The sequence below is a fragment of the Arachis ipaensis genome, chromosome B08 (assembly GCF_000816755.2).
Source record: "Arachis ipaensis cultivar K30076 chromosome B08, Araip1.1, whole genome shotgun sequence".
Classification (NCBI taxonomy): Eukaryota; Viridiplantae; Streptophyta; class Magnoliopsida; order Fabales; family Fabaceae; genus Arachis; species Arachis ipaensis.
This window is the reverse complement of record NC_029792.2, coordinates 25,073,128-25,086,409: the sequence shown is the minus strand read 5'-3', so window position 1 is coordinate 25,086,409 and position 13,282 is coordinate 25,073,128. Positions and strand designations below refer to the sequence as shown.

Here is a 13,282-nt window from a genome sequence, read left to right as displayed (position 1 = left end):
AATTAAAATAAAATGTGAGACGAATGTCTTTAATTTAACATAGTATTTTGTACATAATTTATTGCTTGAATTCTCCAATGAAATAAAATTTAAAAATTAAATAAATATATATTATAAATTTTCTTTTATATTATTATAAAATAAATGAAAAAATATTTTTTATTTTTAACATATTATTAATTTTTTATTATCACCCTTAATTTATCAAAGCACATATATAAAATAGATAGTTTATTTATAACATATTATTTTTTTGTCTTTTTGTTATAAAGGATATACAGGTAAAATTCCAAAAAAGAGGTCTACCACATGCTCACATTCTTTTATGGTTGAGTGGAGACCACAAGATAACAATGACAACTCAAATTGACCGGTTAATATCATCAAAGTTGTCTGATCCTGTTCGGTATCCAAAATTGTTTAGGGTTGTGTCCACATATATGATTCATAGACTATGTGGTAGAGATTTCTCAAAATCTCCCTGCATGAAAGATGGGTACTGCACCAAATATTATCCCAAAGCATTCAATAGCATCATAGTTATCGATGATAGTGGATACCTATCATATAGAAGATGAGACACAAGAGTTGTTACTGAGAAGAAGGCAATCCATATGAATAATAGGAATGTGGTTCCATACAATGCATATCTGCTGATGTCTTATCAAGCGCATGTTAATGTAGAGTATTGCAACAAGTTAAATGCTATCAAATATTTGTTCAAGTACATGAATAGCAGTTGGGGTTTCAAAGGACACTTACAGTGGAGAGGATGCTCAGGTTATTGATGAGATCAAACAATTTTATAATGAGATGGCCTTTAGTGATGAGATTAACCTTTCATTTGTCTGGAGAGCAAAATATCATCTTTAAAGATGATGACAATCTTGAGAAGATTATGAAAGAAGAGGAAGGAAAATGTACGATGTTCTTAACATGGATGGAGGCCAACAAAGAATTTGAAGCAGGTCAAACTTTGATGTATGATGAGTTTTCAAATCAATATGTTTATGATACAGAAGCAAGAGAATGACATCCATGCAAAAATGGGTATTCTATCGAGAGGTTAAACTATGTTCCACCAGGTACAGGTGATATCTACTATATGAGAATTTTGTTAACAGAGAGATTGCACAATATATGAGTCTATTAAAACAGTTAATAGGATTATATATTCTAGCTTTCAAGATGTTTGCTATTCCATGGGACTACTATGTGACGACAGAGAATTTATTTACCTATTAATGAGGTAGTTGAACTTGCATCTGGTCAATAATTGAGAAAACTATTTGTGATGCTACTGATATCTAATAGCGTTAGCAAATCAGATTGTGTTTGGATTGCAACTTGGACATTATTAGCTGACGGGATACTATATAAGAGGAGAAAAGCATTGAAAAATCAAGGTATTTTACTAGGTCTTTTTTTATATCAAGATTGTATTCTCTTATTACTTTTATTTTTATTAATAATATTAATGATTTTTATTTTGGAATTACTAAATATTCATAAAATCATCATGTGTTTTTGCTAGGACTAAACATGATTGATGACGAATTAAAAAACTTCTGCCTTATTGAGATTGGGAAGTAAGATACTCAACAGCAATGCAAAATCTTTAAGAGACTATCAATCAATGTCATATCATGAGTTGTGTGATGTTCGCCTTTTTCAGAATAAGCTAATAGAGGATGAGTTAGCATATAACACAAATGAGTTAACTCATACAAACTTTTATACGGAAAAAAATATGACTCATGAGCAAAGGTTAGTATTCGGTGAGATACTCAATGCTGTTATTGCATACTCTAGTGGTTTTACTTCGCCTAAGCGCATGGTGGGTGTGGTAAGACATTTATTTGGAATGGACTTTCTTATGCTATTCGGTCTAGAAAAAAGATTGTTTTAAATGTCACATCCAGGAAAATGCGTCTTTATTCCTACCTGGTGGCAGAACGGCTCATTCTAGGTTTTTAATACCCATTATAATTACTGATGAATCTAATTGCAACATCAAGCATGGCAGTTTGAAGGCTGAGATGCTCATCCAAAGTAGCTTAATAATTTGGGATGATGCTCCAATGCTCAATAAAATGTGCTTTAAAGCACTTGATCAGACGCTCAGGAATTTTATGTCAGCTACTGATCAACATAAGACACATCAACCATTTGGTGGTAAGGTTGTGGTTCTAGGAAGTGATTTTAGACAGATACTTCTGGTAATTCCGAAAGGGAGTAGACACAATATATTATCATCAGCTATTAACGCATCCCATCTGTGGTCGTTCTGTAAGGTTTTGAAGCTGCATACGAACATAAAGCTTCTAATGTCTTATTCAGATCAATATGATGGTGAAATGAAGAGATTTGCTAACTAGATACTTGATGTTGGAAATAGAAATATTGGCTTTGTTGTTGGCGATGAGTCAGAAGTAAAAAATTCTAGATGATCTGCTGATTTCAACTGCTGATGACCCTCTCTCTTATTTGGTAGACTTTGCATATCCAAATTTGTTATAAAACATATCAGATTAAAGGTATTTTCAGAGTAAGAAAATTCTTGCACCCACGCTTGAGAATATCGAGAAGGTAAATGACTTTGTCTTGACAATCTTCCCAAGGATGGAAAAAGAGTATCTAAGTTCTAACACAACATGTCAAGCTGATGAGAATGAAGATATACAACAAGCGTGGTTTACATCAGAGTTCCTAAATGACATCAAATGTTTAGAATTACCCAACCACAAGTTGACTTTGAAGTCAGGAGTTGTTGTAATGCTACTACAAAACATAGACCAGACTTCAGGTTTATGCAACGGGACAAGGTTAATAGTTAATGAACTTGGCAACAATGTAATTGGAGAGACGGTAGTGACCGGTAGAAATATTGGCGACAAAGTGTACATTCCAAGAATGAACTTGATTCCTTCAGATTCAAGATTGCCATTTAAGTTTCAACAGAGACAATTTCTATTAACAATGTGCTTTGCAATGACCATCAACAAGAGTCAGGGCCAATCATTATCACATGTAGGACTTTACTTGCCAAAATCTGTATTCACTCATGGACAACTTTACGTTGCTTTGTCAAGAGTTAAGAGTCGCAGTAGCCTCAAGGTTCTAATTTTGGACAAAGATGACAATCCAAAGTCATCAACAACAAATGTCATATTCAAAGAAGTTTTTAATAATATTTAGGTAAGAAAAATAGTGTTTTCATTTTAATAACATGTTATTTACACTTTTGTACAAATATTTACTATAAATATAACTAATTTATTTATAACTCTGCTTTCAGACTTGAAATGAAATGTGTAATAGGGAGCACAACATCATATGCCAATTATTTTTCTAATGAGGTTAGTAAAATACTAGGTTGTCAATAATTTTTCATTAGCCTTTTGATATAAAGTTTAGTGTAAAACTGACATAGTACTATTACAGTTATATATGTTCTTATTTTTTTAAATTTCTTTCCTTATGATTCAAGAATATTATAAACTTCAAACTATTTCATTTGTAGTTTACTTTGAGTAAAGATAAAACAGCAAATTTAGTATTTTATTATATCATGACGATGATAATGTTATACTAAATTCGAAAAATTTATGATTATAAAATATTATTTTCAATTTAACATGTCAAATTAAAATGTAAGCCCGTGCATCGCACAGATTTAACACTAGTAAAAATTACAAAAGGAACATAAAATAAAACTAATAAGTGCTAAATCCACTTGAAGGCCCAATTGAGTGTGATTCAGGCTGTTGCTGGCGTTTTACTTCAGAATTTGGACGTGAGACACCAAAGAGGGGGAGTAACATTGCCGGCCCTGCTCCCCTACTGGCGTGAAACGCCGATTAGGCATTCAGCGCCCAGGGGGTGCTGGCAGCATTTTCTTCTTTTGCTGCAGGCTCCTCCAAACTGCTCCGAATTTCACCTAAAATCATAAAATCAAAAGAAAAACTCAAAGTAGCATCCAAAAGTGATTTTGCACTAAAATCAAGTTAAAATAAATAAAACCTAACTAAAAACAATGTAAAAATAACTAGAAAAATGCTATAAGATGCTCACGCATTACCTAGCCCATATAAAAAGTCGTTAAGCTTACTCCCAAGCTAGCCTAACAGCACTAAAGCTCCTAACCTCTCTAGTGTGCTAACACAAGTGAGAGTCTAACCAAAAGTCAATGTTAAGTTGGTGTGTCATAAAAAGAATGCTCATATAATTGTCTGTCCGTCATCAAATGTCACCGTTAGGCAAGTCCCCATGAGGCTCACCCATCGGCTGGTCACTGTCTGAAGAGTTTAACTCTTCTTGCTCAAACTCCATATCAGCATCTTCCTCTTCCTCATCGTCAGGAACAACAACAATATCCTCAGACCAACCGGTAGCACTCCTATCACTACTCACAAATCCGTTTGCGATCATAGGTCCATTCACATAGATAGGAGCAGCTCCATCATCAGGAAGTGCCGGTCAATCTTCAGGCTGAACATCTGGCTGACCTTCTGGAACAATAAGCTGAGGAGAAAAGTCATATTCCGGAGGAATCATTAGGATGTAGTCACCAACCAACTCTAGCTCGTCAGGTACCTGATGAATGGACTTTTGTGTGGTTTAGAATTCACAAATAATGAAGTCTCGTTTTAAAGTATAGTTTCTAAACCAACAATAGTCCTTTCATACAAAAGATTTGTTTGTCACTAGTACAAACCCCTAAAATTATAAACCGAAGTATTTAAACCTCGGGTCGTTCTCCCTAGGAATTACAATAAAGTATCTTGTTATTGGTTGTAGAGTATGTTTTGGGGTTTTTGGGATAAGAGGCATGAAAAGTAAATGGTAATGAAAATAAACTAACAACTAGAAAGGTCTTGGCAAGGTTTGGTGGTCAAGGATCTCTATCCTAATCACTAACCACAACATGAGAATTGGCAAGGATCAAACCCATTAAGTCATCCCCTAACTAATAAAGGAAAGTCAAATGAACTATGTCAATCCAAGTCCATAAGTCCTAGTTCTACACCAAATCAATTAGTAAGATCTAGAGTTAATGGCTCCCAATCGTCAATCACTTGGACATTAGTAACTCAAGAGTTCCTAAGTTACCTTCCCAAGCCAAGAGCACTAAAATCTACTCTAAAATCCAACCAAGCATTTCATCAAACACTTGGAAGGCATAAAAGGAAAACATAGTAAAATAGCAAGGAAAGTAAATCTACACTACTCAATTGCAAGGAATTAAACAACAACAAATCCAAATCAACAATAAAGGAACATGAATCATAAATTGCATTGAATTGAAAATAGAAGAACAAAAATGCATCAACATAAAAGTAGAGAATTACATGAATTAAATGCAAAACTAGAAAGAGGAAGAGTAGAAGAAGAAGTATTGCAAAAGGAAGAGTAAATCAAAGCATGAATTAAACCTAGATCTAAGATGGAAATATCCTAAGAACCCTAATTCTAGAGAGAAGAGGGAGCTTCTCTCTCTAGAAACTAAACTACATGATGCTAAGTTATAAACAATTGCTCCCACCTTGCCCAAGCTTAAATTCTGCATGAAATAGCATTAGAAATGAGTTGGGTTGGGCCCAAAGTGCTTCAGAAATCGCTGGGGGCGATTTCACTTTAGTGGGCCACGAGCAGCATCAGCGCGCACGCGTACATGGCGCGTGCGCGCCCCTGAACGCAAAGTAACATATGAAAAATTTTATATCATTTCGAAGCCCCGGATGTTAGCTTTCCAACGCAACTGAAAACGCCTCATTTGGATCTCTGTAGCTCAAGTTATCATTGATTGAGTGCGAAGAGGTCAGGCTTGACAACTTTACGGTTCCTTCATTTCTTCATGAGTTCTCCCACTTTGCATGCTTTTCTCCTCACTTCTTCCATCCAATACTTGCCTTATGAATTTGAAATCACTCAACAAATATATCAAGGCATCGAATAGAATTAAAGTGAATTGAATTTAGCTATTTTAAGGCCTAAAAAGCATGTTTTCACATTTAAGCACAAATCAAGGGAGAATTGCAAAACCATGCTATTTCATTGAATAAATGTGGGAAAATGTGATAAAATCCCCCAAATTAAGCACAAGATAAACCACAAAATTAGGATTTATCAAATCTCCCCACACTTAAACTAAGCATGTCCTCATGCTAAAATTAAGAAAGAAGCAAAGGGACATCAACATTTATTCAATGCAAACTAACTACATGCAACCTATCTATATGCAATCTATCTACATGAATGCATCCACTTAGTCAAAATAAATCAATTTCCAAGAATACATATACAAACACAAGGGCTAAGGCAATAGCAATCACTCAACCCACAATTGAATTGAATTATTAAAAAGATTTTACAAACTTGCAAGAAAATAGATGATCATGGGTGGAAACATGTAATTGAGCAATCGAACCCTCACCGGATGTGTATCCGCTCTAGTCACTCAAGTGTATGGGGTTGATTCACTCAATTCTCCCCTAATCATGTTTTCCAAGATTTGTTTCTCATCTAACAATAAACAATTATTTCATGCATGCATACAAATATCATGAGGACTTTCCATAGGTTATAATGGGGTTACGGTCAAGGAATATATATACAAGAACATCAATGCATATGGTTTACACATGATTAATACATGAGTATGTACCCAATTCCCAAGATTCTCAACACAAATACAAAAACACACTTTTATCTCTACCCAATGTTCCCAACTCTCCTAAAATCAAATGATAACACTCTCACTAGCCTAAGCTAATCAAAGATCCAACAATGGACATTTATTGTTTTTCACTTAGGCTTGTAATGTGCTACAATTAAGAACAAGTAGGTTAAGCATAGGCTCAAAATTGGCTAACAATGGAAGATAGAAGGTAGGCTATTTGGGTAAGTGAGCTATTTGAACAATGGCCTTAATCATGTAAATGCATGTATACACAAAATAATGGACATATAGAATTAAACAAATCAAAGATTACAATCATAGAAAGAGAATAATGCACACAAGAATGAAAGTAAGTGGTCATAGGATATAACCACATAATTAGGCTCAAATCTCACATGCTTGTGTTCTTAGCTCAAAAATCATGTTCCACAAAGTATATAATTCAAGCAAGTTCTAAAATTTTTTTTTTTTCAATTGGGGTGCCCTATAGATAAAATCCTTGGAAAATATCATGATTTTGACTAAGCTTAATATATACATATGCAATGCAACCAAAAATCCTAAAAGACCTAAAAATGAAATGCAAAAGTGTTGGGATTAGAAACTTGTCACCCAAAAATGCCGAGTGGTCGGACGACCTCCCCACACTTAAAAGTTTGCACCGTCCTCGGTGCATTCAAAGATGAACAAGGGGGTACGGCGAATTTCCTAGTTGCTACCTTCAGTTGGTAGGTCAACCGATGCTGTGTGTTCTTCTCCCGCTTCCGTTTTTTGCTTATGATGATTCATCCTGAACATAGAAAGAAGGAGATAATAAGACAAGTAAATGCACAAGCAGGGAAGCATGGATTGTTGGAATGAGGTAAATCACTAGAATTGAGTGAGTGAATTAGTGTGACATTAATAAAAAATAAGTGTGTGGGTCCTAACTTGCATGCGGTTTAGAACTCACACTCTAGTATTTAGAAACCATGTCACAATTATACAAAAGAGGACACACATTTCACTCATTCTAGTGTGCTTGAAATACTTCAAAGGACTTGTAGGGTAAGTCAACCACACAAGTAGTGAAGAAGCATGAAAGCATTCAAGCAATTAATCAAGCAATTGTGAAATTGGATAATGCATGGACATTGATTGATGTGTAGGTAGACTTAGTGAACAAAATGGTATATGAAACTCACACAACAATCAATGACACATATTGAAGTTGTTGCAATACCTAAGTGGCATAGAGGTGAAACACATGGATGCTATGGAACTTAGGAAAAAGAAGATAGAAGTGGAAATCAATCACATAGCAAGCATGGCCCACAAAGCTTTACAATGCGCAAAAATATGTCACTAGGTAAGCTTTGATCCAATTTCACAATTCCACAATCTCAATGCATGAAATAGGTGATGGTCACTTAGAACAAGCATCCTAAAAAAAATGCATTGATAATATACAATTGCCTAACAATAGATGATGAATGCATGGTGGCCAAAACATGAAATTCAAAGAGGTAAGATGCATGAAGGCAATGTAACAAGTACTTGGTATTCAAAAGTGTTAAGCATGAAAAATTCCAAACCAAGTAATAAATTGCAACCTCAACAAAGGAATCCAACAATGACAATAACGACAATGATGTTAAACTAACATCCCATTAGTAATAAGCAGCAGTAAATGGTAAACAAGATTAGTAATCCAACACTTATAATGGAAAACAAAAGTTAAACTAACTAAAAGAATTGGTGTTACATGATGCTTGGTAGTGTTGGATGATGATTGAAGGATGGAAAGAGAAGAGAAGAAGGAAAGAAATGGAAAGAGGAGAAGAAAAGAAGGTGAGTGAAACAGGGCAATCCACGCGTGCGCGTCATGTGCGCGTAAGCATGGATTGATGAAAATGAAATCGACGCGTACGCGCGGCTGACGCATACGCGTGCATGGCAAAGCAGAGAGTCGACGCGTATGCGCAAGGTACGTGTCTGCATGCCTTGGGGCACAAAGTTGGCACACTTCAGGCACAACTCTCGGGTGAATGTATGGGAAGTGGAAAAATTCAATCCACGCGTCTGCGCACATGGCGCGTGTGTGTGGATGGCCGAATATGCTTGATTCACGCGTACGCGTGAAGTGCGCGTACGCATGGATGGTGCTCTATTTTTCAAAATTTTTCTATGTTTTTGCATCAAACCAAGCATTCCAAACCTCCAAACAGCTACCAAAACATCACAAAACCTTATTTGACCTACTAGACTCCCAATTAAACTCAACTAATCAAACAAAACATGAAATTAAACCTAAATCACCAATATTTACAAAGAGGAAAAGGGAAAGATGTTACCATGGTGGGGTGTCTCCCACCTAGCACTTTTGTTTATTGTCCTTAAGTTGGACTTATGGGGAGCTCCTCATCAAGGTGGCTTGTGCTTGAATCCATCCTTGAACATCCACCAATGCGTGGTTCTCCATTGTGCGTCAAGATTCCTTATTAGTCACACCAAGTGTTGATGGAATTCTTCACAAGTTTGGGGCTCCCAAAATTGATCTTCTTCTTGTAATCCAGGGTCCCACACTTTGTTTTCACACCTGTCTTGAAGTTGATTCTCATCATTAGCCCTTCCGAGTGGTGAACAAGGTGAATTCTCTATAAAGTGACCAACAATCCTTCTAGACCCATCTAGGTGAGCACTACTCCAACCTTTATATCTCATGTTTGATGCATCAACCATAATGAGCCTTGATTTGCAACGCCAACCACGAAACATCTTTCTTTTACGCTTCATCTCACAAAGCATCCTAAGTTGGCCATCCGTTTCAAGCAAACCATATTCAAGTGGGATAATAAAGCTAATAGAAATGAGTTTCACCCACTCAAATGAAGGTGTAGATGGCAACCTAGACAAAGGTGATTCCAAGAGTCTTGACAAGGCGTATTCAATTCCCATCCTCCTTTTTCTAAGGACTTCCACCTCTTCACAAGATCTCTTAGTTTCAATCCTTTGTTCAACAATTTTATCTAAACCTTTTCCCTTACTCAAATCATAAATGGGAGGACGAGAGAGATTTACCTCCACATTGCTTTCAAATCCAATGGGGGAAGGTTTTTCATGTTCAAAGGATTCTTCACCACTAAGACTTGGTGCTTGATCTTCCTCACCAAGAAAACTCAATTCTTGCTCTATCCTATCCAAGGCTTCATATGGAATATGCCTTGGAAGGTGTGCACTTTCCTCCCTAGTATCAATTTCAATCATCTTGGAGGGGTTTTCTTCAACTTTATGTTCCCAAGGAGGTTCCACATCTCCTAAGTCTTCAACCATCTCTTCCTCTACTTCAAAAATTATGGCTTCCTCCAATTGTTCCAATACAAAGCAACTTTCTTCATTCTCCACCAATCTCTCTTTCATGTTATGCTCTTCATTTGATTCTCCACATGTAGCCATGGGAGTTCCTTGAGTGTTTAAGCATTGGGATGCTAACCGGTTTACCACCTCATCCAAGGCAGCCGTGAATTGTTCTACATCCCTTTTCATCTCCTCTTGTCCTTGAACAAGAACATTAAGGATATCATCTATTGGAGGTTGGGGTGAATGGAAGGGTTCATCAATTTGGGGGAAGCATTCAGAGTCAGAAGGTGGTTCTTTTTGGTAGAGTTGTGGTGGTCTAATGTTTTCCCTTCTTTCCATTTGTTGCACAACACACTCCATAGTTGCTTGGAATTGTTCCAATGCCTCCTTGAAACGATCCCTTGACTCTTGCTCCTCTTGGATATCATGAGTACGATCATATGGCTCTTAGATTGAAGGGCATGAATATTCTTCCATGGGAGGCTGTGATGGAAAGTAGTATTCATCTTATGGTTGGAAATTTTCATACATTGGAGGTGGTTCATCTTGGTAATAATATGGAGGGGGTGGCTCTATATGTGGTTCATATGGCTCATATGGTTGTTGGTAGGATGGATATGGATTAGGGTCATATGAAGATGGTTGGTGAAAGGTGGCTTGTGAGTATGGTTGATGGCTATGTTAAGGATATGGCTCATAGGTGTATGGCGGTGGTTCTTGGAAGTCACAAGGGGGTTCACCATAACCATTGGATTGGTATGCATCATAGAATGGCTCTTCTTCATAGTGCATTGGTGGAGGTTGTTGCCAAGAGGATTGATCATATGCATATGGCTCTTCCCACCTTTAGTTATCCCATCCTTGATGCACATCTTCATTGAAGTTCCCATTTCCTACAATATTGTTGTAATCACACTCATAGCCAAAGTGAGAATTCATAGTGAAAAGTGAAAATAAGAAATAAAAGCTAACAAGAAATAATGAAACAAAGTCCTAAAACTAGCAAAAACTAACAAGAAATCCGAAAATCAAGATATTCACAATATTCACATATATACAATAACCAATAACATAACACTATTGTAAATCTCCGGCAGCGGCGCCATTTTGTGGCTGGGCAGAGATCGGATGCCCATATCCATCGGGAAAAGGGTGACCTGGAGTGTCAAGATGTAACCAGGACAACGAAAACTCATAGGAAGCATCTGGGTCAAAAAGAGGGCTAGATAGTAGATGCTGAAAAGGGCAATCACATAGTACATATCTACAAATTTGAGGCCTCGCTCCTACTACGTAGTAACTATGCAGAAGATGTTGTACCCCATAATAAATCACAGAGCCATGGCCCGGTACGTACGAGTAAATGACTTTTCTAGTTGCAAAAGCTTTTGTGTTAAGTTGTGCTATATGGATGTGAAATTGTTTTCTGGCCGAATTATTTGCATTGTCATATATTTAGTGCTAGATGACGAACTATAGATGGGTGAACCTGTGGTCTTAACTTCAATTAAAGAAATCAGTTGCAAAAACTAAGTAGAGTTTATTGTATGATTAAATTACCTTGTGACACTCACTATGTGACATAAACAAAGCTGCATTAAAAGTTTTGTTTGAATTGGTAAATCCCTCTTTATTAACTAAAAGATCAGTGGGTTCGTTAATTAATTAAATGAGAATGATCCATATCATCTGCCTGAACTAATGTTGATATAAACTGAGGAATTTGATCTTAATTTTCATGTGTTCCATAGGTGTCCGGCAACGACAACCAAAGCCAGAGTTGTAGCAAGATGGTGCATGTAAGTTCAACCCGTTTGAGCGATGCCTGATGTCCAGTAGGAGGAGTTCATGTTGTTGAGAATTACACTGTAGTGGTATGTGTGTCTAGTAATTAGTTAACTTCGCATTTATATTGATAAATTTGTTTGTGGTTATGGTAAGTTATGTACTGACGCTAAAGAGGCGATGGATTTGATGTTGTAAGTTAGCAATGTGACTTAAATTACATTGCTCGTACTTGTGGAGATGCACTGAAAGTGTAGACTATTGTTACTATGGAAAGAACCTCATTTCTGTTCTCGTTACTGTCATCCTTTTTCTTGAAATATGTCTCACATTTGTGTATCACTTATACAGCTGATGAGCAAATATTTTATATGTTTTTTGGCATCATTTTCATATAGTTTTTAGTATATTTTGTTTAGGTTTTATTAAATTTCTATAGATTTTAGTGTTAAATTCACATTTTTGGATTTTACTTTGAGTTTGTGTATTTTTGTGCAATTTCAGGTAATTTCTGGCTGAAATTGAGGAACTGAAGCAAAAGTCTAATTCAGAGACAGAGAAAGCACTACAGATGCTGTCCGGATCTGACCTCCATGCACTCGGAAGAGCTTTTCTAGAGCTACAGAAGTCCAAATGGAGCGTTCTCAACGATTATGGAAAGATGGCTTCCAGATCTTTCCATCAATGTATAATAGTCCATACTTTGCTTCAGATTAGAAGGCTCAAAACTGGCGTCCAACGCCAACCTCCTGCCCCCTTCTAGGCGTCCAGCGCCTAAGGAGAAGAGACCAGCATCCAAATGCCCAAAGAGGACCCCCTAGCCAGCATTCAATACCCTAGAGGCTTTATAGCACATGGATCTCATCAAAGCTTAGCCCAAACACTCACCAAGTGGGTCGCAGAAGTGGATTTTAGCACCAAAAAGACTATTTTACCCTTACTAGTCATTTGTTTAGTATTTTAAGGGATTATATTCATGTTATTCGTACACTTTTTACCATCATACATATTATTTTCGTTTACCACCATTGTATTTCCTTTCAGTATGAGTTTCTAAACCTCCTAGGTTGATGGGAGGAGCCCTGCTGAGTCCTATGAATTAATACAAGTATTACTGTTTCTTCTTCGATCCATGTTTGATTTATTTCTAAGATGCGTACTCGTTCTTCAACATGGTGAATAGGATGACCAGTGACAATCAACTCTATTCATCATACTAGAAAGTGCAAACCGCCAGCTTGATTATGCATCTCTCAGACGGCTAATCCATGACTTCGTTGGGGACTTCTCGAGACACTAGTTCAGCCAATTTCCGGGGAGATTATGGTCTCCGTGGTATAGGCTAGAACCCAAAGAAGCATTATTCTCTGATCTGGAAGATTCGACCTTGTCTGTGGCGTTTTGAGTAGGATCGCCAAGAGAATGAACTGCTAGAGCTTCACCCTCCGTCAGATTCGATGACCACGGGCAATGGCA

General features: G+C 36.7%; 1 protein-coding gene across 1 annotated transcript; it reads left to right on the top strand.

The window, feature by feature from the left end:
* On the top strand, positions 1,751-3,198 carry LOC107610790. The gene is made up of 3 exons (XM_016312792.1): positions 1,751-1,837; positions 1,923-2,219; positions 2,548-3,198. Exons 1-3 carry the CDS (start codon positions 1,751-1,753, stop codon positions 3,196-3,198), a joined length of 1,035 nt encoding a protein of 344 aa, XP_016168278.1.

Coding starts and splice junctions, on each gene's coding strand:
- LOC107610790 (XM_016312792.1), top strand. CDS start 1,751: ATGACTCATGAGCAAAGGTTAGTATTCGGTGAGATACTCAATGCTGTT. Junction 1,838..1,922: donor TTACTTCGCCTAAGCGCATG/GTGGGTGTGGTA, acceptor TGTCACATCCAG/GAAAATGCGTCTTTATTCCT. Junction 2,220..2,547: donor ATTTTAGACAGATACTTCTG/GTAATTCCGAAA, acceptor AGGTATTTTCAG/AGTAAGAAAATTCTTGCACC.